General features: G+C 33.7%; 1 protein-coding gene and 1 long non-coding RNA gene across 2 annotated transcripts in view; one reads left to right on the top strand and one right to left on the bottom strand.

The window, feature by feature from the left end:
- Window positions 1-2569: 2569 nt before the first annotated feature.
- LOC143258691 (uncharacterized) lies at window positions 2570-23727 on the top strand. Its single transcript, XR_013032457.1, has 3 exons — window positions 2570-2764; window positions 3103-3166; window positions 5755-23727. It is a non-coding gene; the product is annotated as an uncharacterized LOC143258691 (long non-coding RNA).
- LOC143258690 (hyccin-like) overlaps window positions 20167-23874 on the bottom strand; it is a 76958-nt gene continuing 73250 nt past the window's right edge. Inside the window, exon 13 of the mRNA XM_076518111.1 lies at window positions 20167-20359. Within this exon, the coding sequence (XP_076374226.1) occupies window positions 20318-20359 (42 nt within the window). The 3' untranslated portion in view covers window positions 20167-20317. The remainder of the gene's footprint in view (window positions 20360-23874) is intronic.

Genomic DNA, 23874 nt, shown 5'->3' with positions numbered 1-23874 from the left:
CGATGCAACACCGACACATATCTCGTACGCACACGGCACCAGTGAAATACTAAACCTATGCCTGTGTTCGTCAAATATGAGTCGCAATTTCGTAAATTTTCATGTTGGTCACGATATAGATAGTGACCACCTCCCAGTTTGGTGTATCTTCAATCTCACCCCCCACTTAAATAAAATCATAGTGAGAGACCAACTGAACTACAAAAAAGCTAATTGGCCAGTTTTCCAAACTATATTAAATGAAACCTTACCTCCAGAAGTACTACATATTGCCGCGGACGCATCAGATATAGATGCATACTGTCATATCATCTCTGAGTGTCTAAAACATGCAGCCAACAGTTCGATACCGAAACAAAGACACTTCACAACAACTCATTCATGGCAACCACATAAAGATATAATACACTTAATTAAAAACAGACGTATACTCCGCAGACAGTACATTCAAAATCGCAACCCCACACTTAAAACTCAAATAAACACAATAAGGAATAAAATACGAAACTTAATCAGACAACAGAAACAAGAAAACTGGGACATCTTCTGTTCCGATATAAATCACAAAACTGATCTTAAACAATTCTGGACACATTTGAAAAGATTTACAAACACAGGAACAACAAACACAGTATATCCACCACTGGAACTGGATGGAGAAACAGCATACGCTAACACAGAAAAAGCCGAGATATTTAAAAAAAACCTAGAAAACACGTTCAAAACACATCATGAACCAGACATGAACAGATACTTTTATAATACAGTCACAAACTATATTGATCAAAACAGAAGCATTTTTACACCTAAATTTCCAGTCAACACTATTACACACCAAGAAAAACAAAAGACTGGAGCACTCATCAACTGGTAAAACATATCACTGTAACAGAAGTCGTAACTGCTATTAACAACACAAAAACAAAGCCCCTGGAGAAGATGGTATTCAAGCTATCCTCCTAAAACAAGGCACTCAGAGATTATATGAACACCTAACAGCGTTATTTAATCTCTCACTATCAGCTGGATATATCCCCGTTTCTTTGAAGGAAGCAATAATATTAATGTTCCAGAAAGAAGGAAAGCCAGCGAATAAACCAAACAACTACCGCCCGATTAGCTTAACCAGTTGTATTGGCAAAGTATTAGAGAGGATAATTAGTGATCGTCTGTCAGTTTACTTAGAAGAAAATTCAAAATTACCAGAAATTCAAAACGGATTTCGAAAAAACCGCCAAACTACAGACCACCTGATTCGACTTACAGAATCAATTACCGACAGCTTCAACAAAAAAGAATGCACTGTAGCTTGCTTTCTCGACATTGAGAAAGCATTTGACACAGTGTGGCATAACGGCTTACGATATATATTGCTTGAAATGGCATAACCCCAGGAAACTATTCGCTGGCTGTCCAACTTCCTGGATAACAGAATGTGTAAAGTAAATGTAAATGGGGCCCACTCAGGGTCCTTTTCACCCGAAGCAGGAGTCCCGCAGGGAGGGGTTGTTAGCTCTATATTATTTATCATGTACGTGAGTAATATGCCTCTGTCGGACCTAAATTTAGGTTATGCATCACAGTTCGCTAACGATGTAGCAGTCTGGGAAAGTGCCCCCACTCCGTCAATAGCAGCAACGAACCTACAACCAGTCCTAAATAACATCCAAAAACCCAAGTCATAGTATTCAGCAGACTGAATAAGCTGAAAAAAGATCCACCAAAACTCTATATGAATGGATCACTTTTACTAACTGCTACTTCTGCTAAATTTCTAGGTCTAACCTATGACTCAAAATTAATGTGGCTACCACATATTAAAAATGTACTGATACGAATCTGGAAAAGAGCAAACTATGCAAGAAGTCTTTCAGGTAAAATCCAAGGAACATCACCAGACAACATACTTAAAATCTACAAAACGTACATTAGACCAACAATAGAATATGCATCACCTGCCTGGATTAACATAGCACCCACACATGTACAGAAACTTCAACGTATACAAAATTCTGTACTAACTTCAGCATATAAAGTACCACGTAGCACTTCAACCACATTCATGCACAAGTATGCAAACATAGATACAATAGCTGAAAGACTCTTGCATAATTCTCTAAAATATTTCAGTAAGAATTGGCATAAAAATGACTTAATGTGTGATCTCGACAGATACCACGTACATGATGTAAATGGTCCTAAATACCTCTCCCCTTTTAACATATATTTAAGAAATGTAACACAAGCTGGCCACTATGCACTAGACACTTAGTCCTTGTTTCTTTTTATTTTTATAATTATTATTTTCTTTTTAATCATTATTTTTTTTCTCTTTTTGAATTATTATTCAAGTATTGAATAATAATAATTATTATTACTTTCTTTTCTGTGTGTGTGTTTGTGTTACTACAAGTAGTAGTAGCATTCTCTCAATCGAGAAAAAGGAGAAAAATACAAAAAAAATATATATATATGAAAATACAAAAAAAATATATATGGAAAAAATTAAATGAAGAAAAAAAAAACTTCTTGTTCATCCATGCATGGACTGAGCCCTGAAATGGACCTGAGTATGATGTTATACTTTTACTCTGGCCCAAAGCTTTAAAAAAAAAAAAAAAAAAAAAACAACCCCTAAAGACAGACGCTATAATCGTTTGGGAGGGAGGAAGAGGTCAAATGTACCTGACTCTCCTGGGTATTTAACAACATCAATACCCGAATACCCACACAGTCAAACTTGGAACAGACCTCGTATATGTGTGTATGTTCAACATTCTTTTTTATTGTTTTTTTTTCTTTTTTTGTTGTGTCGTACATATATGTTACATATCATTCAGTTATGAAGAAATTTTTATTGGAAATATTGAAGCCATGAAAATTATTATCAAAATAATTTCAGTGACAGATTTTTGGGTGTTTTATAGGAAAATAGATTTAAAAAAACTAAGTTTTAGAGGGAAATAGTTACAAAAAGCATGCTTACATCTCCTACAGCCAATTTTATTGAATAGAATTTCTTCAATCTCTGCATGCAAGTACGTCAAAAGATATGTGATGTTTATCTAAACTATTGTATGTCTTTCTAATTTCAATATTTAGAGACATAGCTAACACAGGACTGAAGGATGAAGGAAGCATTATCTTCAAACCTGCTAGGTCAAAGGTTAGAAAATATTTCTTCAATATATTTTTTGTATTACAATATTTCTTTTAGTACTTGGTAATATTAGATTTATTTATGGAACACAGGTAACTGGTACTTTAATTTTGATAAAAATGTTATCATATAACCTTTATCAGTACACCTGGGGTCCATTTGGACCTCGATGATAAATATGTTGTCATTGGCCAGCTATATTTTTATTTATTTTTATGTAATTGTCACACTATCATCCTCTGGCACAAAAATAGTTAAACCTACGATTTTTTGCAGTCGAATAACATTTACATATAAAAAGTTGCATTGTGTCCTCATGGACCCCAAGTAATATATACATTTGGAGTTCTGTCTTCATCAGACATTGTGTGTATGGACTCACAGAGGTTATCAATTTTGATAAACAATGATTATGTATTTAGATCTCTCCTGAAGTAAAGTAATGCACACTATATACTTCAGTGACATGTCCAAAATCCCCGTGCAATTTGGTGATTTTTGTTACATATTTGGGAGATCTGATTTTTCATTCAATATTTTATTAGTTTTAATTGTATGATGTTAATTAGAGAAGAAGTGGCCCTATATTCTTGAAATATGTGTCAATGATGACAATTTTTTGTCTAAATATGAGAAAATGAATATAAGTAAATTTCATATTTTGTAATAATAAATCTCATATTATATACTTATGGTACTCAGTCTTTCTTAGAGTTTATATGCACAATGCTATGATAAGCCAGTATGCTAACTTTTTAATATCTAGAAAAATAGCTTCAACAGTATGATCATAAAATACATGCAAGGTATGTATCCCAGGTGTACTGAAAGGTGGATATTTTAATGTGTACTGATGAAGGTTAAAAAACATAGTAATGTCAATATAGTTTAAATCACAAATTGCTGTAAGAAAATGAAGTAAATTAACAGTTGCAATTTTTCTGTTTCATTTATCACACATATATCCTCTTTAAAATAATAATGAATAAATTTAAATTTAATACTTACATTTATATTGTTTTAACTTTGAGTAAAGCAAAAGCTTATATCATTCTTCCAACTGAAATTTTTTGCATCATAATGTTTCTTTGGATTTTCAGTACAAATTATTTAAGTTGTGAATAAAACGTATTTAAAATATTGCATGTGTGTGTGTGTATATACATTTACAAACAGAAATTGATAGAAGTTTCTACCTTTTTGTGGTGTTTTATTTGAAATCTGTTTAAATCATACTGACTCAAACTTTTACCAGTTTTGAAATTGGAATTATATCATCAGGTATATCCAACTTTTATCCTGTTTTATTTCTGATATAGCATCATTGTTGTAAGGATAATTAAACATTTACTTGTGTAAAATAATGGCCTGTTCTTAGACAACAGCAAGCCACATTTGTATTTGCACTGTCTTCTACTGTTTTTTGTGATTCAGGAATCACAGTGTGTACTAACTTATAAATAGTACTCATAATTAAATCTAGTTCTGTTTAGAAAAATAACTTTTAAAGTATTTTATTAATTAGTTCTTTTATTTTACATGACTTCACATCCACCATGAAACCATGAAGGTATACATACTAGAACTCTGAAAGTACTTACTCTATCTTCATGAAATTTGGCAGATTTTTAGTAGCATTACATATGTTTTGTACACAAAAAAATTATTTTTTTTGTTTTTAAGGCTTTTAGTAAACATTACACGTGTTTTGTACACAAAAACTTGGATTTCTGTATGCAGAGTTTTTCACTAAAAATTTGTTTGTGAATGTGAGAAGTCAGAGTGTTGACTGCTCCAAGTGCACAGTGATTTTTATGTTAAGACTAAAAATAATTTTCCCAATCTGAAAATTATGATTCATTTGTAAAATTCATAAAACCTTCTAAAGAAATGTCAAAACCATTTTTTCATTGAATTTTTATATTTTGTGTAATCTAACTCTAATTTTTGACTGGAAATTATAACATGAAATTTCTGTAAAAGCTTAAAGTTTCAACAGCATACATATGTTTATATTCAGTTTCATTGTTTATTTCTCTTTGATCAGTTTCTAACTAATAATCTTGCCATTCAAGTTACAAATCACCCAGTAGATGCAACTGATGATACCATGTCAAATTATGTAACACACAAGCTCCTTGCAAGCATACCATGTTGAGAATTTTATATTTTTTTGTCATGATCTTGCCTAGTCTAACATAATAAGTTTCTAATTTTCATACCTCACTTAATTTTAGAATAGTAAGTAAAGAATACACCTAAAAAACTTGGGACTTTTTTTTCTGTTAACTGTTGATGTTTCATCTACATTTTTATATCAGTGGTACTATTACACTACATTTTTTACTTAATCAAATAATGTACTTATCAATGTGGAATAGCAACATGTAAAATCAAATACATTTCTGTGACTGTCAAAGTATTTCTGGCTATCTAACTATGATATAAGAACCTTTAAAAATTCAGATAAGCTCATCGATTCATGTTATAATACATTTAAAACTGAACAATGAAATATACCATGTACAGTAAACAACATAATACATTATTTGATGATTAAGCCTTTGGCTTTCTATTGGTTATGACAAATATAGTTTAAAAGCATCTTGAAGAAAGTAGTCTGGAAGAAAAAAATGTGGTAAGTGTCTTATTTTCTATTTTATGGCTGCATAAACAAATAAGATGGAAGGCTGTAAAAATTGTTTTTGCCTCAGTAATTTCTATTTTATAGTGAATAATTTACATTAAATTCCTTACTTTTCAGAGGGGGTGATACATAAATTATAGAATAGGGAAAACTTAGAAAGCAAATACCAAAATTCTCATACTAGAGAAGATTGAAGAATATTTTAATGTTTCCTTATATAATTGGAACTTAAGACAGATATAATATAAAGATTTGGTTTATTAATTATGTTCAGATGCCAAATTCATTTATATACTTTAATAAATAGTTTAATTAAATTTTTAATGTAAGTCTGTAAAAGCATAAGACAATTCAGCCTCAGTTTGTTTCATTGGCTTTTTTTGCAATTTTAACAGAAAAAACTTTGTGAATAAGGTGGTTCTCAGTGAATGCTGTATGATATGTGCTCAGAATTTTAATTGTTTGAAGGTTTATAAAATTTGAATTAAAACTATAATGGTACTATGGGCACCAAAATAAAATATATTCTGCTATTGTAAAATAATGTGTGTCCTTTTACCAAATAGGATTTGTTGTTTTGTTATTTATCTATCTGTATATAGGGCAACAGAAGCTCATGTATTAGTCCATAGTTATTATTATTATTGAACATATTTATTAATTTTTATCACACACTGCAAAAAATTTTATTATTTACAGAGTTCTGTCTTGTTCAGAAATAATAGTAATAATTATGCTATTTCAACTTTTTTCCTTCATGTAAAATTAAATATTATTACATCTTTGGAAAGCTTAAAAAGTAAGCTCAAATAAGTTATTGAAGGTAAAAAATTGACTAAATTGTGTTTTTTTATTTGATATCTTTATATAAAAATAGTAATATTATATTAGCTTAAATTAGAGCTTACCAGTTACATAAACTTCATTCATATCAATATGAACAAACCTTTTAGAAGAAACCTGTCACAAGTTTTATACTTAGTAATAAATAAAGGATCTTAACATTCAGATAATGTTGTGAATATTATAAACAGAAACCAAATTATATCATAACATTTATAAAAAATATCACATTATATTGGAAAGATGTTTAAAACAAATTCTACTTGTGGATTCCATGTAGAGATTTTGTAATGTTATGCCTAAACTCTATAAGATTAAAAGTGCCAAACAGTGGCTCTTGAGGCTATAGTTTGTCATTGTGATTGGATAAATTTCTTTATAAATATATGGTTAAAACTTGTTTTGAGTTTGTGCAGAACCAAGAATTTTATCATTGTGCATATATAGGTTGTTTTTGTACATATTATCATTTTGGAAGAAACTATTGATCTACATGCCAGTTTAATTTTTTTCTTCAGAAATTTGTTAATGGTAAATCATAACAAAAGTTTATTAATCTACATCTTTTAATTTTAAGTCTCATTTTATATTTAAATAAACTATTTATGATCACATAATATTAATTAGCAATTAATATTGCTAATCCATTTTAAAATTATTGTGAGGAAGAGGTGGGAGACTGACATGTAGTATTTTCCACTTTATTACAGATGTTTACTCTTGTAATTTTTCAGTTACAAAGACATTATTTGAATACTAAACATATAAGTATTAAGTTCACTGTCAAACAAGGATATGATTCAACATTACTATTTTTAGATATCTTAATATCTAATGAACAAAGTAGTTTATTATGAAACAGTACTTTTAAGATTATGGGCAAATTTTGATAATATCACACATGTTGCTTTTAAAATTAATTTGTTCAAGTGTTTGATTATTTGGGATCACAGAATTTTGAACAATTATATTTTTGTATGTGAAAAAATAATACCACATCTTTGCATACAGTTTAACTGTCTTCTCCCTGCATCTACTTTAGAGATTTACATGCCACTAGCTTTTAGTGAATGCTCACCTAATCTCATGAGATTTCATATGAATTGTGCAACTGATTAATGATGTCATTTGACAGCAAAAGCTCTCCACCAAGAGAAGGATAACACACCTCCATTTGCATGAGACAACTTCTTTTCTTTGAATGAGATTTGTGCAACCTATGAAACTTAGATTTCCACTCTTTCTCCAAAATTAACTTGTGTTTTAATGTGACATTGACTTCTATTTCTGTGATGCAGAATTACTTTGCACGACTTATTTTTCTAGTGTTGCTTCAGAAAGGTACACTAACTGAGCAAGAACTGACAGCTGTTATGTATCAGCATGTGGGTTCCCTTATGCAGTCAGAACCTTTAGTTTCTGTTTTTTCCCCTCATACTGGTGGTCTCTAGAGAATGAAGATGATAAATTTGATCATTTATATACACCTCTCCTTGGTGTGGATTCCTGTACATGGTGAGGGAACATCCCGGCAAAGATTCTGTTCTTTCAGTTTACCTCCTCTGGGATCTAAACATTTATTCATGTGTTTGCCCTGCATAGTGATGGTTGGTGGTCCAACTCAAAGACACCAGTTTGGCCTTAAATTCCTGTAGATGGGCATCCTTGGGGTGGCTTCCCCAGGGTCAGTTGGCTGGTCCACTTAGGCTAAGGTCAACCAAATACCAGTGTTGGACATTCTCAATGGATGTTGTGTTTGGATATACTGCTCACAAAACTCTGATTTTGCTGCATTGTCCTTGTTTGGTATTGTAGTGCATCCCTCATTGGGCTCTGTGGTAGATGGGGAGAGTTGGCACTGAAATGTTTTCCCTTATTATGGATACCCTCATCCATGAAAAAAAAATGAAAATGAAAACATTAAGAAAAAAAAACAGATTATCAGAAAACAACCACCCATGTATAGTCAGTCTGATTCTGTAACTCGATTTCTAATCATGAACTCCTTATCTGAGAAATTCTTAAGACAAATATCTCCATTTTTTATTCAGTAAGGAAGTTATGAGATCTGGAGACATTTTGGTGGAAACATCTTCACCACAACATACTATACTCCTCCTGACTGCAAATTTAAATTATAGTTTACAGTAATTTAAAGAACATTCCCAAGTCAGAGATACTCTGGTTTCTCCAGTCAAGGTGTTTCTGCTGTGTATCAAATCTCCACTTGCAAAGATGGAATAATGATACCTATAAATGTAATTATTTTGACATTCATGTTGCCACGTCCATCTGCCACTATCAAAGCAGGAAACTTAAGTTGTAAGGTCAGGCCATATATTCCAAGCCCTCTCTGATGTTTTTATTGGTTCACTCCCCTCATACTTTTGTTCTTGACCTCAGTGAATAGAAGAGAAAGAGGTACAACGTTTGATGACTGTAAATAATATCTTATCTAGAAGCTCAAAAATTATTTTTCCCCATTCCATCTCAGACATATGCTGCTGCATTTCAATCTACTGCTACAGTGGGTATAAAGACAGATCTCTCCATGCCTTCTTCATCACTTTATCCATTGGCTTCAGATTTTAGCATTTCCTCAGGTCCATCTTCTTCTTTGGCTCCGAGATTCAGAACAGTTATTTGCTCATGCCTTCAGCCAATGAAATCTTTTTCTAATGACAAAGACCTACCCACTCGATCCAGGCCAAGATCAATGGAGGTTGATAGACCTCCTTTCAGTAAGGAGAATAAAGAGAAGAGACATGCCCAATTCTCTTCCATGTAAATAAAAATGGTCACATTGATACAGTAGATTCCCCTCGATGGACTCAGCAGATAGCCTAATGTGGCTATAAGAAAAACACACACTCACACATTGATACAGTGGAACTATTGAGGTTGTCATTCTAATTTAGATTACATCAAGGCATTGATTAATTCCTATCATCCTGTGTGTCTTTTCTTACAGGAAACATTTCTAAAACTTGTCGATACAATCACCTTTCAGCAGTTTTCTTTGTACAGAAATGACAGCTTTTGTGATGGATTAGTGCATGGAGAGGTGGCACTGCTGGTCAGTCAACATATGGCCACCCTGTCTTTGTCACTTGACACACCCTTGGAGGCCATAGCAGTCCATGTTTTCTTGGGTCATACCATCACTGTTTGTTCTCTCTATCTGTCTCCTGAAGAGACATATGATCAATCAGATCTTGATGCTCTTGTTGAACAGTTGCCACCTCCCTTTTTAATTCTGGGGGACTTTAATAGACATAATCCCATCTGGGGAGGTGCAGATATTGATGGGAGAGGTCCCTCCATAAAGCGTATGCTCTCAGATCACAACCTTTCTCTCTTCAATACAGGTGTTTATACTTACATTCAAACACCTAGTCAATCTTTTATTGCTGTTGATTTCTTGCTCTGCTCCACTTCACTTTTCACCTACTTCTCATAGAGGGTTGACAGTGGCTTGCCATAGGACAGTGATCATTTTCCTATCATTTTGAGAGAAGACTGGCCATGATCGATGCCACCTGACCTGTGTACTCTAGTGGAAACTAGATCAAGCCAACTACCCCTCTTTCACTGCTCTCTTTGAACTTGATTCTCCCATCATCTGTAAGCCATCATTAGATGACTGCATGGTGGCAGTGACCAACTGTATTACCCAGGCAACTGCTCAGTATATTCCTAAAACCTCGACACATTTTCCACAGTATCCTCATCCATGGTGGAATCCTACTTGCCATGTGGTACAGAAGGATTAAAAATGGACGTGAATACCTTTCATATGTATCCTACACTTTTGAACTGCATCACATTTAAGTGTGTTTGTGCACATTTTCAGCAGGTAAGACATTAAAGCCAGAAGAAACCTTGGATTAAGTTTGCAAACAGCATCTCTTCTACCATCAGTTCCAAAGTCACATGGGACAATATTTGGAAGTTTAGCAGGTAGTATAATTCTGTCCCCATTTTGATCTTGCTATCTGATATCCAGCAAGTTGCTGATGCTGAGAATATTGCTGATACTTTCAACAAAAGTTTATCCTGAGTATCTATCATTTCTGCTTCATCCTCTAACTTCTTAGCCATCAAGACTCAGAAACAGCAATTACTTCTTTCCTTTTGGGCTGATTTCCTCTATGACTGTAATCACCCCTTTACACTGGTGGAACTCAAGCTCGCTTTTCATCTTCAACTTCATCTATCTGGCAGTACATCATTTGGACTTAATGATATACATTACAAGATGCTGTGCCATTTCTTTCCTGCTTCTCTTGCTATTATTCTGGTTGTATTTAACCAGATATGGCAAGAGAATACTATTCTTGATGCTTGGCACCAGGCTATTGTACTCTGTTTTTTTAAGCCTTTGAAGGATCTCAAGATTTCTTTAAATCACTGTCTCCATGCTTTGACAATATGTCTCTGTAAGACTCAGGAGAGGATGGTTAAAGCTCGTCTGATTTTGGTCCCTTGAATCAAAGAACCTCTTCACCCACCCAGAGTGGGTTCCAGTGACAGTGGTCCATCATGGACCACCTGATTCAACTTGAAACATCGATCAGAGAAACTTGTGTCAGTATTCCTTGACCTTGAGAAGGCTTACAATACAACATGGAGGTACAGCATTTTGCAAAACCCTCCATTCTTATGGGTTGCATGGTTATTTGCTCGTTCTTATTAAAAAATTTTAATGGACTGGCAATTCCAAGTTCATGTGTGTTTGTTTGACACTATCCTATTCTTTCCTACAAGAACTTAAAGTTCCTCAGGGTTGGGTCTTGAGTGTCACACTTTTCAATATAAAGATTAATGCCATCACTGGACTACTCCCTTCTACTGTTGCAAACAGGCTCGTGTCAGTCATCAAACATGAGATTATTTAGCAGCAGCTACAGACTGCACCCTAAATTATTTACTGAATTGGACCACAGCAAATGGTTTTAACTTCTTTCTCTCTAAAACCATTTGCATGTGCTTTTGCCACCAAAAGGTATTCACCCTGATCCTGAACTCCGTGTTGGTGAAGTTGTGCTTCCCGTGGACCCTGATGCAAAGTTCTTGAGGCTTATCTTTGATTGTAAGGTGACCTTTATATTACACATCAAGCAGCTACAAGTCAAGTGTACAAGGGAACTGAACACCCACCATGTCCTCTCTTCCACCTCTTGGGGAGTGGATCAATGTTCTATGCTAAAGATCTATGATACCCTCATTTAATCAAAACTGGACTATAGGTCTCAGGTCTATGGCTCTGCCAGGACCTTGGCCTCTCTGCAGGAGAGCTTTCTGCACTTACCTAGTCAAGAGTTTGTACACAGTCTCGTGAACCTCATCTACACCTCTGCTGTTTGCAACTGTCTTTACTGTATGCTATAAGACTTCAATCCTTACCACAGCATCCCACCTGGAGTTGTGTTTTCCTTCTGCAATAGGCCATATTTTTTTCAGAATAGATGGTCTGCCATTGTTCCATTTAGCTTTCATATCCAGGTGCAGTTAGATAAATTGGGTCTGTTTTGAATGACTTTGCTCTGTCTGCTGGTCAGGCCATCCCACCATGACTTATTACCATCCCCAAGTGTGACCTTTCTTTGAGTCATCTGAAAATGGCAGATACTCCTGGTTAGAAGTACCATCTTCTATTTGCTAAACATCTTTTAAGTCAACCTTCCATTTCCATATATATGGATGGTTCAAAATTAGGTGACTCTGTGGACTCTGCCATGATTTGCTGTGGTTTGGTGGTTGCACACAGAATCCCTTCTACAGTTTCTATGTTCACTGCCAAATTGTACACCATGTCCCTATCCCTGGATCACATTGAAGCTAAGCAGTATTTGAATTGTACTATTAATACTGACTTGCTTACTTCTCTACTGGCCCTGGAATCACTTCACTTTAGTTCTCACCCTGTTCTCACTGATATTCAAAACCAACTGGTCCATTTATTTTGAACATCTACTTCTATCCATTTCTTCTGAATATCAGGCCATGTTGGTATTCGTGGGAATAAGCTCACAGACACTGCAGCTAAGTCTGTCTGCTCTGGTGCTGTCATTGCCATGCCTGTTCCATACATGGACTGCTATGGTCCTGTGTTCAAGGCTTGGCTATTTGCTAGTTGGCAGTGGACTTGGAGTGAGCAATATGAAAACAAGCTCTTCCACATAAAACACTCTACTGGACTTTGGCTGTCTTGTTTTTGGAAGGACTGGAAAGAAGTTGTCTTAAATAGACTATGCATTGGTCACAGTTTTTTAACTCACTGTTTTCTTTTATCTGGGACTGATGCAACAATGTGTGATCTGTGAAACACTCAAGTCATAATAGCCCACATTTTACTGTCATGTCGATGCCATTGTTCAGAGTTGTAACGATGGCACCATTTTAGACATGTTTTTATCCATATGTTTACCCCTAATGCTGGACAGTGCCATCGGTGGTAGTAACATTATTCACCTTACAAATGTTTTTAATATTTAAGGACCATTGGCCTTTTTAATGCTATTTACGTTTTTGAATCAAAAATTGAATTTTGTTTTCTTTTAACATTATTCTTTTTTACAAATTTTAATAATTATACTTTTATTTTTTACCAGTTGTTTGACACAGGTAGCCTAGTTGCTTTGCACCATAAAATGCCAACCAACCAATCATTTACACCTCCTGCTTTTTTGATTTGGCATCTTTTTTTTTTTTTTGAATTGAAGGAGAACCCTTAAATTTTCTTGCATTATCATGTCAAGTTATGCACCATTCTTTATCTTTTGTTAGATCACTCTTCACATTATCTAATTTATAATTCTAACACTAGCACTTTTTTGATTTTCCACTTTCTCCTGACTTTATCATTTATGTTGGTTTGTTTCTTGATATACTATGTTCCTGTGACCATATGCCTCATCTTCTTTATTTGTATGATTCTTATATCATGGCTTATAACCATTGAGAACTTGAAATGTCTCTTCCCTATTTGGGGATGGGGGGACAGACCCATTGTAATTTGTTATGCTGTCTAATGCCCAGTACTTCTTTTCTTTACCTGATCCTGCTTACCTTACCATGTTACCTCTTCTTTATTGTCTGAGGCATTCCATCATGCTCCAAGTGATTTCTTGAGAAATCATTTTTCTTCTGCCCTTTTTATGCTCACCTGGATCCTCTGTTGGTGGGACTTGTTGAGTAAAGATACTTTCCTTTCCCAGGTTTTACTACCTTTCTTTCTATGAGATCTTAGTCTAGCCCTTCCTTTTTTCCTGTTGTTTGATATGTATTCATAATTTCACAAAATCAGAGGTTGAGGGTGCTTGTTATCAAATCTTTCTTTTGTCTTTAGTTTCCCAATTGACTCAACCCTGATGCACTTTGTGTCTCATCTAAGACCCTGTGCTTCTTCATGTTTAATTCTCACTTCCTGATCTTCCTCTTCTAATTGTTCTACTTCAAGGTAATAAAACCTGTGGTTTTACTTTCCTGCCAGAAGGTGGATTGCTCAAGCTCCTTCCCATGGACTTTCACTGCAGTTATCTTCTCATCCCCCTTTTAGGTCTTATCCTGTTTTCTTTCTTCCTCTACCTGACTCTGTCTTCAATGCCTCAAGAGACTGGTGTCTGATTTGTTGGATGAACAAGCCATCATGTGCTGGGTCAATTTGACTTACCATATGACCTTATTGTATTCATTTGAAGTCTTTATACATTTAATACTTCTAGCTTTATAGTATGTATCTCTTCCTGGTTTGGCAATATTTCATGTACAAAATATATATTTTTAGTAAAGCATTTTTAGTAAGCTAAAATACAGATCTCTGTTCATGAATATATTGTATATTTCATTTGAATAATGTGTAAAGTGTTAAAACTAAAAATAGTTGTCTTCATCTAAAAAATCTTAAGTTTCCTTTTTGTAATCTCTAAAACTTTCTAAATACATTTCAAACGTTTTTTTTTTCTGGTAAAACTTTATATCTTATCTATCATTTACTCTACCCTAACTCAATATGGATCAGTCAATTTGACCAACCTTGTAATCACCAAAACCAAAATTGAAATAAATTTAAATTACCCTTTTTTCTTTCTAGAATGACTTAAAATTGTAGCATGAAACTATATTTATTCTGAGTAGCTTTAAGCTTGTAACAGTATACATCTATTTATAATTAAGTAATTGTTTATGTACTGTCTGTACCATTATAAATTGTAACTCACTTGGGGCACATGCAGCTTTCATTACCCATGAGTTGCTCGGATGCATGTCTTGTAAAATATTTCTATTATATTATTACATATAATATTTTAATTAATCTAAACTAGCCTAAAAAGGTCCCTGTATTTAAATTGTAGTCTTTTATAATGATAAAAAAGGAAAAAAACAAGAAATAAAGTTCCTACCAAATCTTTTTTCTGAAGGTTTATTATCAATGACACATAACTTTCCTTTTTTATACTAATGAAAAAAAAACATGAACAGAAATAAAGTACATACCAAATCTTTTTTCTATAAGCTTATTTCCAATGACACGTAACCCTCCTTTTTTTATACTAATGGTAGTAATGCATTAAATAATTTTTATTTAACCCTTTCACAGTTAGCTTGATATAATGTACACTTAAAGTGATTTCATGATATGATTATAAAAACAAAATTACTCTTGATTCCCAAAATTTGGAAATATAAATTATGCTTTTTTCCTGCTAGAATGACTAGATATTATGATTCAAAAATACAAATGTTTAGACTAAGGAACTTAAGTCTCGTAATACTGTATATATGAACATTTATATTTTTTATTATATTGACCTACCAATCATGCCTACCTAATGTTAAGCAGCTTATGTTGATTTGGTGCATGTGATCTCATGTCACAATATCCAGTAATATAAAAACTGCCCTACAGTCTTCCTGATCTTGTCTGTGTGTTAGTGAACTAGTATTTTGTAATATACAATCACATTTAAATTATGTATTTTATATCACCACTATTTCGAGATAAAATATTAAACTTATTTTTCTTAAAATATAGAGCAATAAATCATGAAGTAAAGCAAATAATTTTCCCACTACAACCTTTGTACTCGGTTGTTGCTGAAAATATGTTGTTAAGCCTTTTAAACTTTCCCATGTGGAGAATACCAAATAAAATTTATTTTAGATTTTATATATACGGTTGAATAATCAAAAATCATAAATAACTACACTAATACCATAGAATTCCACTGTGATTTATTAACCTTACTTACTGAAGTTTTTTTTTAATTTTATATGAAACTTCAAACAGACTAGATTTAGGCACAACTTACCTTCTTAAAAACTTGAATCAAAAGAATGTAAAAGCCATAAAAGCTTATGTTTGATTCAATACATAAGCCATATCTCAGCAAAATATAAAGATATGAGGTTCTTGTTTTATATTCTAGCTTGTCAGTATTAGTAACTTGATAATTTGACATCACAAATATCTAATTTTAAACAGTACTTCTTCAACATATCATGTGACTCACTTTAAATCTGAATTTAAATGTGTTCTTTTAATATTTACTTTTAAATTAAGAAATTAACTTGTATATAATATTGAATTTGGAATTACAATCTAAAATTTGATTCCAAATTTATTGGCATAGATTAATAAAATAGTAGTTTAATAAAATGTTCAATGCAAGTCAACAAGTGCAATAACATGATTTTGTACTCTGACCTGTAATGAAGGGATTAATTAAATAATGCACCAAAGAATAGACTAACATGCAGTAAGTAGACAATTTCTCTTAACTGTTACAGTTTTTCTTGCTTTGTAATTGTGATGAAAACCATTACAAATTCATCCAAGCTAGACATTAACTTTCCAGTGGTAACAAAGCTTCTACTCTGAATGAAATTGACAGTTATCTGTTCAGAACACAATGTTATACAATACATCATTTGACAGATGAAATTTTGGCATTGTATTGGTTATAGGTGATATATAATTAAATGAAAGAGAAAACTATTAACAAATTCTGAAAGAGAGGGTGTACAGGAAGGGTCTGATTTTCTATTTGATAACTCATAACTGAAGAAAATTGAAGGCTATAAAAATTATGGTTTGTGTAAAATATGATGATTTTGTGGTGAGTAATTTACATTTTATCTCATCGTTACTGGAGGGGTGGTGAGTAAGGTAGAGAAGAAGTTGTGGGTATAATAGAGAAGATACTTAGACAAAATGTGCCATGTGTCACAGTAGGAGAAATTCAGGATTTTTAAAATATAGTCTTATAGAATTAAGAATGTAGAACTTAAATACCATTAACAAATGGATTATTAGCTAAGATTTTATGCTGTACTAATTGGTGTAACATAAACAAAAATGTAGCTCAATGAAATTTTGAATGAAAGAAAGTTAATCATTGTATCACGTGCAATGAAGAACACCCATGGTGATAGAGTTAAAGAGTTTTACTCTTATTTTTTTTGTGGTCTGCCAAAGGGCAATGTGTAGTGTCCAGTTATCAACTTTTCCTTCCTTAATTACTTCATGATCATCTCACACTTTTGAATTGAAATTTTCTTTTCTGTCTGTTCTTCATTTTCATTCATACTGTAGGTGATTGAGGTTGATGTTTTAGATACATTAGTACATATTCTATTTGTTGCATCCTCCCAACATTTTATTTGCTTCATCCACTAAGATTATACCTTCCAGTTTTGAGCTTTTCTGTTTGGCATAACACTGGCCTCTTACATCTTCAACTATGTTGTGAGGGCATTCAGTCTTTTTGTGTATGGACTGAGGCTGTGATTCTGTTTCTACACAGACAAACCTTTGATGACTCATCAACATTCCCAAGTCATTCTTTCCTCTCACATACTATCTTGCTCATCTGAAAGTTTTCTTCAATTCCTTTTACAGCTGAGGTCAATCCTCTCCCATATGCTTGCAAGCTCAGGAACTACTGGTCTCTCCTGCTCATATTGCATAAGATGTTCTATTGCTTTTGGGGAACATAGCTTTACTGGAACAACTTACCCTATTGAGTAGTGTTCATATGCTCCTCCTCCAGTGGTTCTTGAGCAACCAGTGGAACCAAATATGGAATCTGTTGACCTTAGTGGCTCACCCATTTCTATCTCTATGTGAGAATCTGTCTTATTGGCTAAACCAACCCAATACCACTATTAGTTTCTCATTACCTTCACTCACACTGGACCTTCATCGCTTCACTGATGCTTGCCTTTTTGGTCAGGGAGCATCTCTAAATGACAATCTCACATCTGTCACTTTGATCCAGAACAAGTGCTGTTTCCACATGGATGCACTCAAGCTTCTGGTGGTCTATTGTTTATGTTCTTATTTCTGATCCCTCCTCATTTTTGATGACCTCTAGATGAGGTCCTTCAGGTAGGCATGTAAACTACTTCACACACCTCTGTTGCCCATTATTTTCATCATCTAGCTGTCCCATCTGCAGAAGGTTCTTTAAAATGGTGGGTATATTTGGTATTTCCTTTTTACTTTCATTTATAGAATCTCACTTAATTAAAACGGGATAATGGAAAGCTCTCATATCGTCTACCCTAACTGCATATATACCCATTGTGACATGGGTTGTTCCACAATACAACTTGAGCTATCTTCGTGGTATATCTGTATATATTTACTTCTTTGTGTGATCCAGAACGTACCTATTCCATGGATTATCATGGAAGGATCCAGCACCAGTAGAATTTTTGCTCACTTGCTGGCTTTTCAAAATAGGGACTGATGGGGATCTAGGCATTTACTCTGCATCTTCTCATTTCAAATCCATCACTCTTCCCCATTGGGTGGAGCACAGGAGATACTTGCCACTTAGCAATTTCTAATTGCTGGGGTAGTAGACCATGGAAAACCTTCACTGAGTAGACTTGTATGCTGTAGCAGTGTAGAATTGAGCACCAATATGATGAAAAGTGGGGTGGTAGTGACACTATATTTGTAGCATAGGTCACCCTTCATATAAGTATATGTATAACACATCATTTTTACCCTCCTTATGAAGTCATGAGTCCATTCATTAAAGTTGAGGTGAGCTCACATCTCAATTCTGTACCCTTCTCCTGTGGCCAGTGATATAAATCTCTGTGGCATGTCAAATGTACACTTCCCTCTGCAGTGTTGGACCACTAGAGTCTGATGGTAGAGTTGTGGAAAATACAAAAAAGTATGATATGTGCATGCCTAAACTACTCTGGACATATTGTCTCTCCAGTCTTGTGTAAAAGTACTCCAATGGCACTGATCCTGTTCTTTCCATTGCTGACACAATGGGCTTATTTACCTTATCCCCCTTTTTTCCTATGTGAAGAATATACCTCAGACAAGCTAAGATATGGTCTCATCCCTGTGGAGCTCCTAGTGGTTTTCTTTGCATGCTTTTGAGCTCATCAAGGTAAAAACTTTGCATTAAATTCATTGTGGGATCCTAGCTAAACTCTGTGCAGAGATGTGATATCATCTCAGAAGTTAACATTTTCCTTATCTAAAAATGTATTTCCAGTAGATACAGTTACGACAGAAAGTGTTCATACCCCTGCGTCCCAAGTAGTCTTTTGCTCATAACTTAAAAGGTATCATGATTAGGCTAATAGGCATGTGATATATTATAAATATTATACCAACACACATCTACATAAATTTTTATATAAATTAAACGAGAAATAAACTGTTTATACAAAAATAACCAAAAGTAGGAGGAGCAGAAAGTGTTCGTACATTTCAGAACGTGTGAAAAACTGATATTCCCATAAAAATTTTGTTTAATTTGGCGAATAAACTACATTATACCATTCCAGAACTAGACACTTGGTTCATAATTATTGGAATTTAGCCAGAAAAAAATTTACTTCCAGCAATTTAGCGCCGTCTCCATCATTATCTGCTTGGTCATCATGACGAACAGGAAACAACTGTCCAGTGATTTAAAAAAACTCTGAATTATTGTAAAATACAAGTCTCGTGTGTCTCTTTCTGGTATTGCAACACAACCTAATGTGCCGAAATCTACTATTCAAAGCATAATTGCTAAGTTTAAGCTTACAGGATCAATTGCTAACCTCTCTCGTTTTGGGTGCCCCACCATAATTCCAGAGAGAACCAAGAGGAAGATTCTCAGAGAAGTTAGTAGGAACCCTCTTTTAACACGTAATGACATACAGAAACTGGGGTTGAAGTAAGCACCTTTACAGTTATGAATATGTTATGCTCTTCTGGGTTCAAAGCATGCCGTATTATATTCTTCTTGAATTCAAACTGTGTGAAATAAAAATTTGTACATAGTCTATAATATATTCACAAAGTAACTCTACAATAACATGATAATATAAAAGTAGAACTAAATTTGTTACTTTGCTTTAACTAGACACTTAAAGTTTTGCTTTACAGCTTCTTTGGGAATATTACAACACAAACCATAACTTACAGTTTAACATTTCTAACTGAATATGTAGTTTGCATTTCTACTGCTTGTGTTTGACATGTTAAGTAGTAAAGCTTATAACTGAAAGAAATGTATTGTTGAAATAATTAATGCTAGTTACAGTAAACAAAAGTTATATTCAATTTACAGACTGAAATAACAAAAGATGAGAAAATAATTGTAACATCACCCTTTGTCCCTATTCATCTGTGGTTCTAGTTATTTGAAAAGAGCTTCTTCAGGTTTTCTGTCAGTGTACTTCTGTGAACAAGGTTTTATGTTGTCAGATTATTTTGCACAGATTATTATGTACTGTACATTGTACACACCTCCTAAGTACAAACTAAACCATACACCAAACACTGTAAGTTGTGATTGGCTAGTTCTTATGATTAACTCATATTGAACATTCCACTTACATGATGTTGATATCCATGCCTACATATTTTATTAAACTCATTAAACATAACCCTTTATTCTCCCAAAGAAGAATAGTGAACTATTCAAAAGCACTCAAATTTTGGGTCTCATTTGAAAACCAGATGGTTTTGGAGTCACCTACGATATTCACTAAATATAGTACTTATACTAAAAATAGTACTTATCTAATTTGATTAATAATTTTATTTGGTGAATGTAATAAAATAACTCATTCTGACAAACACTTCAACAAAACCATAGTATATCTACTGAAAAAGTAAAATGCTGTATTTAAACATTCAACCAAACAGTAACTGATATGTAACAGTTCCATCTGATGTTGCCTTTCTCTTATTAGCACTCCTACAACATATCCATAGTCCTAGCCATGGTGAACTAATTGTAACAACTGTAAGTTCTTGCTTCATAATAACTACTTTTGTATCTAAGCTGTATCAAATAATAGCTGTATTCTATAAAATTGTATAAGAATATGCAGATTTAAATGGCTTACCCCTTCCATTTTTCTAAAATTAATAACTATTTAACCTATCCCTCCATTATATTCACAAGCCAATAAAAACAAATGTATTCAAGCTCTCATATAGTCTCAAAAAAGAAAATAGATGCATTTTTATTTGATTCGGATATTACTTACTATAAAGGTATCTTTTTTTTTGTGAATTCAACACAGATAGAGTCTACAGTAATTCAGCTGAATCCTTAGCCAGTAATTGATTATTTCTAACCTAATAGAACAATATGAATATCAATTACAAGTTGCCATGGTAAATTACCATGTCTTGCCTTTTTCCAAATATGTACAATGTGTCTAGAGATTTGTTTTAATCAAAGTTAATATTGTTTGTAACACCTGCAGCTCTTCTACAACTGGTTACAGAATCTGTTTTTTTCTTGTTTGGAAGTTAGAATTGACATGAAAAAAAATCTTTGTGTATTGTTCCTATCTAAAACAAATGAAAGTACCCCTCCTATATCACTATATAGCAGGGGTGGCCAAACTGTTCCCTGCGAACTACAAATGGCTCTTTGACATATAATGTGCAGCTTGTGGAATTATGTTGGCTGAGCTTCTTTTTGCATCACAATTAATATAAAAGATAAATAAAAAAAATTAAAGCTTTATAATTATACTCTTCAAAACAAGAAATGCAAAAGGTATATTTTTGTTATTTTAAAGAGAAATATATGTAATAACGTTACAAGCTCAGAGTATGTGATGTTACTCGTGTTAAGGAACTGATTGTCAGACCAAAATGACAATAAAAGTTGTGCACTTTGAAAACGGAGGAAAACATCGGATTTTTCGCCAAAACGCATGCGTGTCCAATAAATTTGTTTGAGAGATCTGCATGTTCTGCAAGTGCAACATGTGCAAAATCCCTATAAAAGTGGCGGGTTCTCGGTTTCCATAGCTCAGTGTTAAGCCACCGACACGCAATACAGTTACGCCAAGACTGACTGAAGAACAACACCATTGGTCGCTTGGAAGCAGGCGAATCTCGATCACATGTTGCCAGAGCTGTGAATGTCCACCCAAGAACCATCACAAGGCTATGGAATCGTCACCAACGACATGGATCAACTCGTGACCGTCCACGATCTGGCAGACCTCGTGTGACCACGCCCGCACAAGATCGCTAAATCCGGTTACATCACCTTCGGGATAGGACCACCACTGCGACATCTACTGCCTCAACCATACCAAGGCTGCGTAAGATTTCCGATCAGACCGTACGCAACCGTCTACGAGATTCTTAGGCCCCATGTGCAACCCATCATGGTAAACGTCAACAACGTTTTTCATCATGACAACGCCCGTCCTCACACAGCCTGACTCACCACTGTCTTCTTGAGCCACCACAACATCAACGTTCTTCCCTGGCCCTCCAGATCACCAGATTTAAACCCCATCGAACACCTTTGGGACGAGTTGGACCGACGTCTGCAACGGCGACAACCTCAACTGCAGACTCTACCTCAGCTTGCAGCAGCTTTACAGGCTGAGTGGACAGCCATTCCACAGGATGTGATTCGTCATCTCATTGCTTCCATGGGCAGGAGATGCCAAGCAGTTATTGATGCTTACGGGGGGAATACTCGTTATTGACGTTGAGTTACGTTAAACTTCACCTAGTGAGCGTGGACTTCGCCTTTGCAGACTTTGGATGTTCAGCAGTGAATGTGCAAAGTTTCACACATGTCATACATAACTACCCAGAATAAACTTGTTAACAATTTGTCTCAAATTTTGCCTTTTGCGTTTCTTTTTTTGAAGAGTATATTATTTTCCTTTTTTTGCAGTTATCAAACATGGAAGGCATTTGGTGTTTCTTTCTGAAAAACAAATTTCTGTTTCCAGGTATAGAGCAGTAATTTCAAAGTTTGTCTAAACAATGGTGACTAACTAGTTAAAAATACTGCAACTGTAAATAACAGTAGTGCTAAAGTGTTTTATGTTGTGGAGTTTTTTTCCATTTAACAAAAACAAATGGTATTTTTAAAGATTTTCAAATTTTGTTTCTAAATATATCATCTTGCAAAAAAAAACAACATATAAAAGTATATTGAGTATATATGCTCTATTTAAAATAATTTAACATCATAATAACAGTCTACATGCAGAACTTGTCTACATGTAAATTAAGATCCAAGTGTTTGTATTTTTGGTAAATGCAACTTTTTAATCCTTGAAAATACTAAATCTTTAATTAAACATGTATGGGAGAACTTATAATGGTACCTATCATTTTTTGTAATAGGTGTTATTTGAAAGTAATTAACTTATTTTATCATGTTACCCATTTTCTAACTTAAATATTTATGTACTAATTCCTTTATTAGATATCTAAAACATATTTTATATAGAAATTTCTTTGTTTGATAATATTAACTTTTGGTCACGTCATAAACATAACAAGTAACACACTTACCCTCATTGTTACATTGAAGTAGTATTAATGAAAGGCAGTTAAACAATGTATTGTATTCTTTAATATTAAAAAAAACAAAAAACAATTTTGTATAGAAATTTTTTTAAGTTATTGCTGTTGAATATATTAATTTGGTTTTAATGTTCCAAGTTTTCCTATACACATAAGCTTGGTGAATCTCCCTGTAATAATAAACAAACAGTGTGAAAACTGTATAACTTGTTGTGAAAATCAAAGAATAAACAATTAAAGAAAGTGATTGAATTTTCTCATTCTTAAGTTTTTAAGTAAGTGATTCCAGAAGTTGTAGTTACTTTTTTTGAGCCTGAAAAATCTTTCAAGTAAATTGTAAACTTTAATTACCATTTCTTACTGTTAGTTTGAGTAAGAATAGTGCATATT

Source organism: Tachypleus tridentatus, chromosome 8 (assembly GCF_004210375.1).
Source record: "Tachypleus tridentatus isolate NWPU-2018 chromosome 8, ASM421037v1, whole genome shotgun sequence".
Classification (NCBI taxonomy): domain Eukaryota; kingdom Metazoa; phylum Arthropoda; class Merostomata; order Xiphosura; family Limulidae; genus Tachypleus; species Tachypleus tridentatus.
Note: the sequence above shows the minus strand (reverse complement) of the source record. Positions and strands in the feature narration are given on the sequence as shown.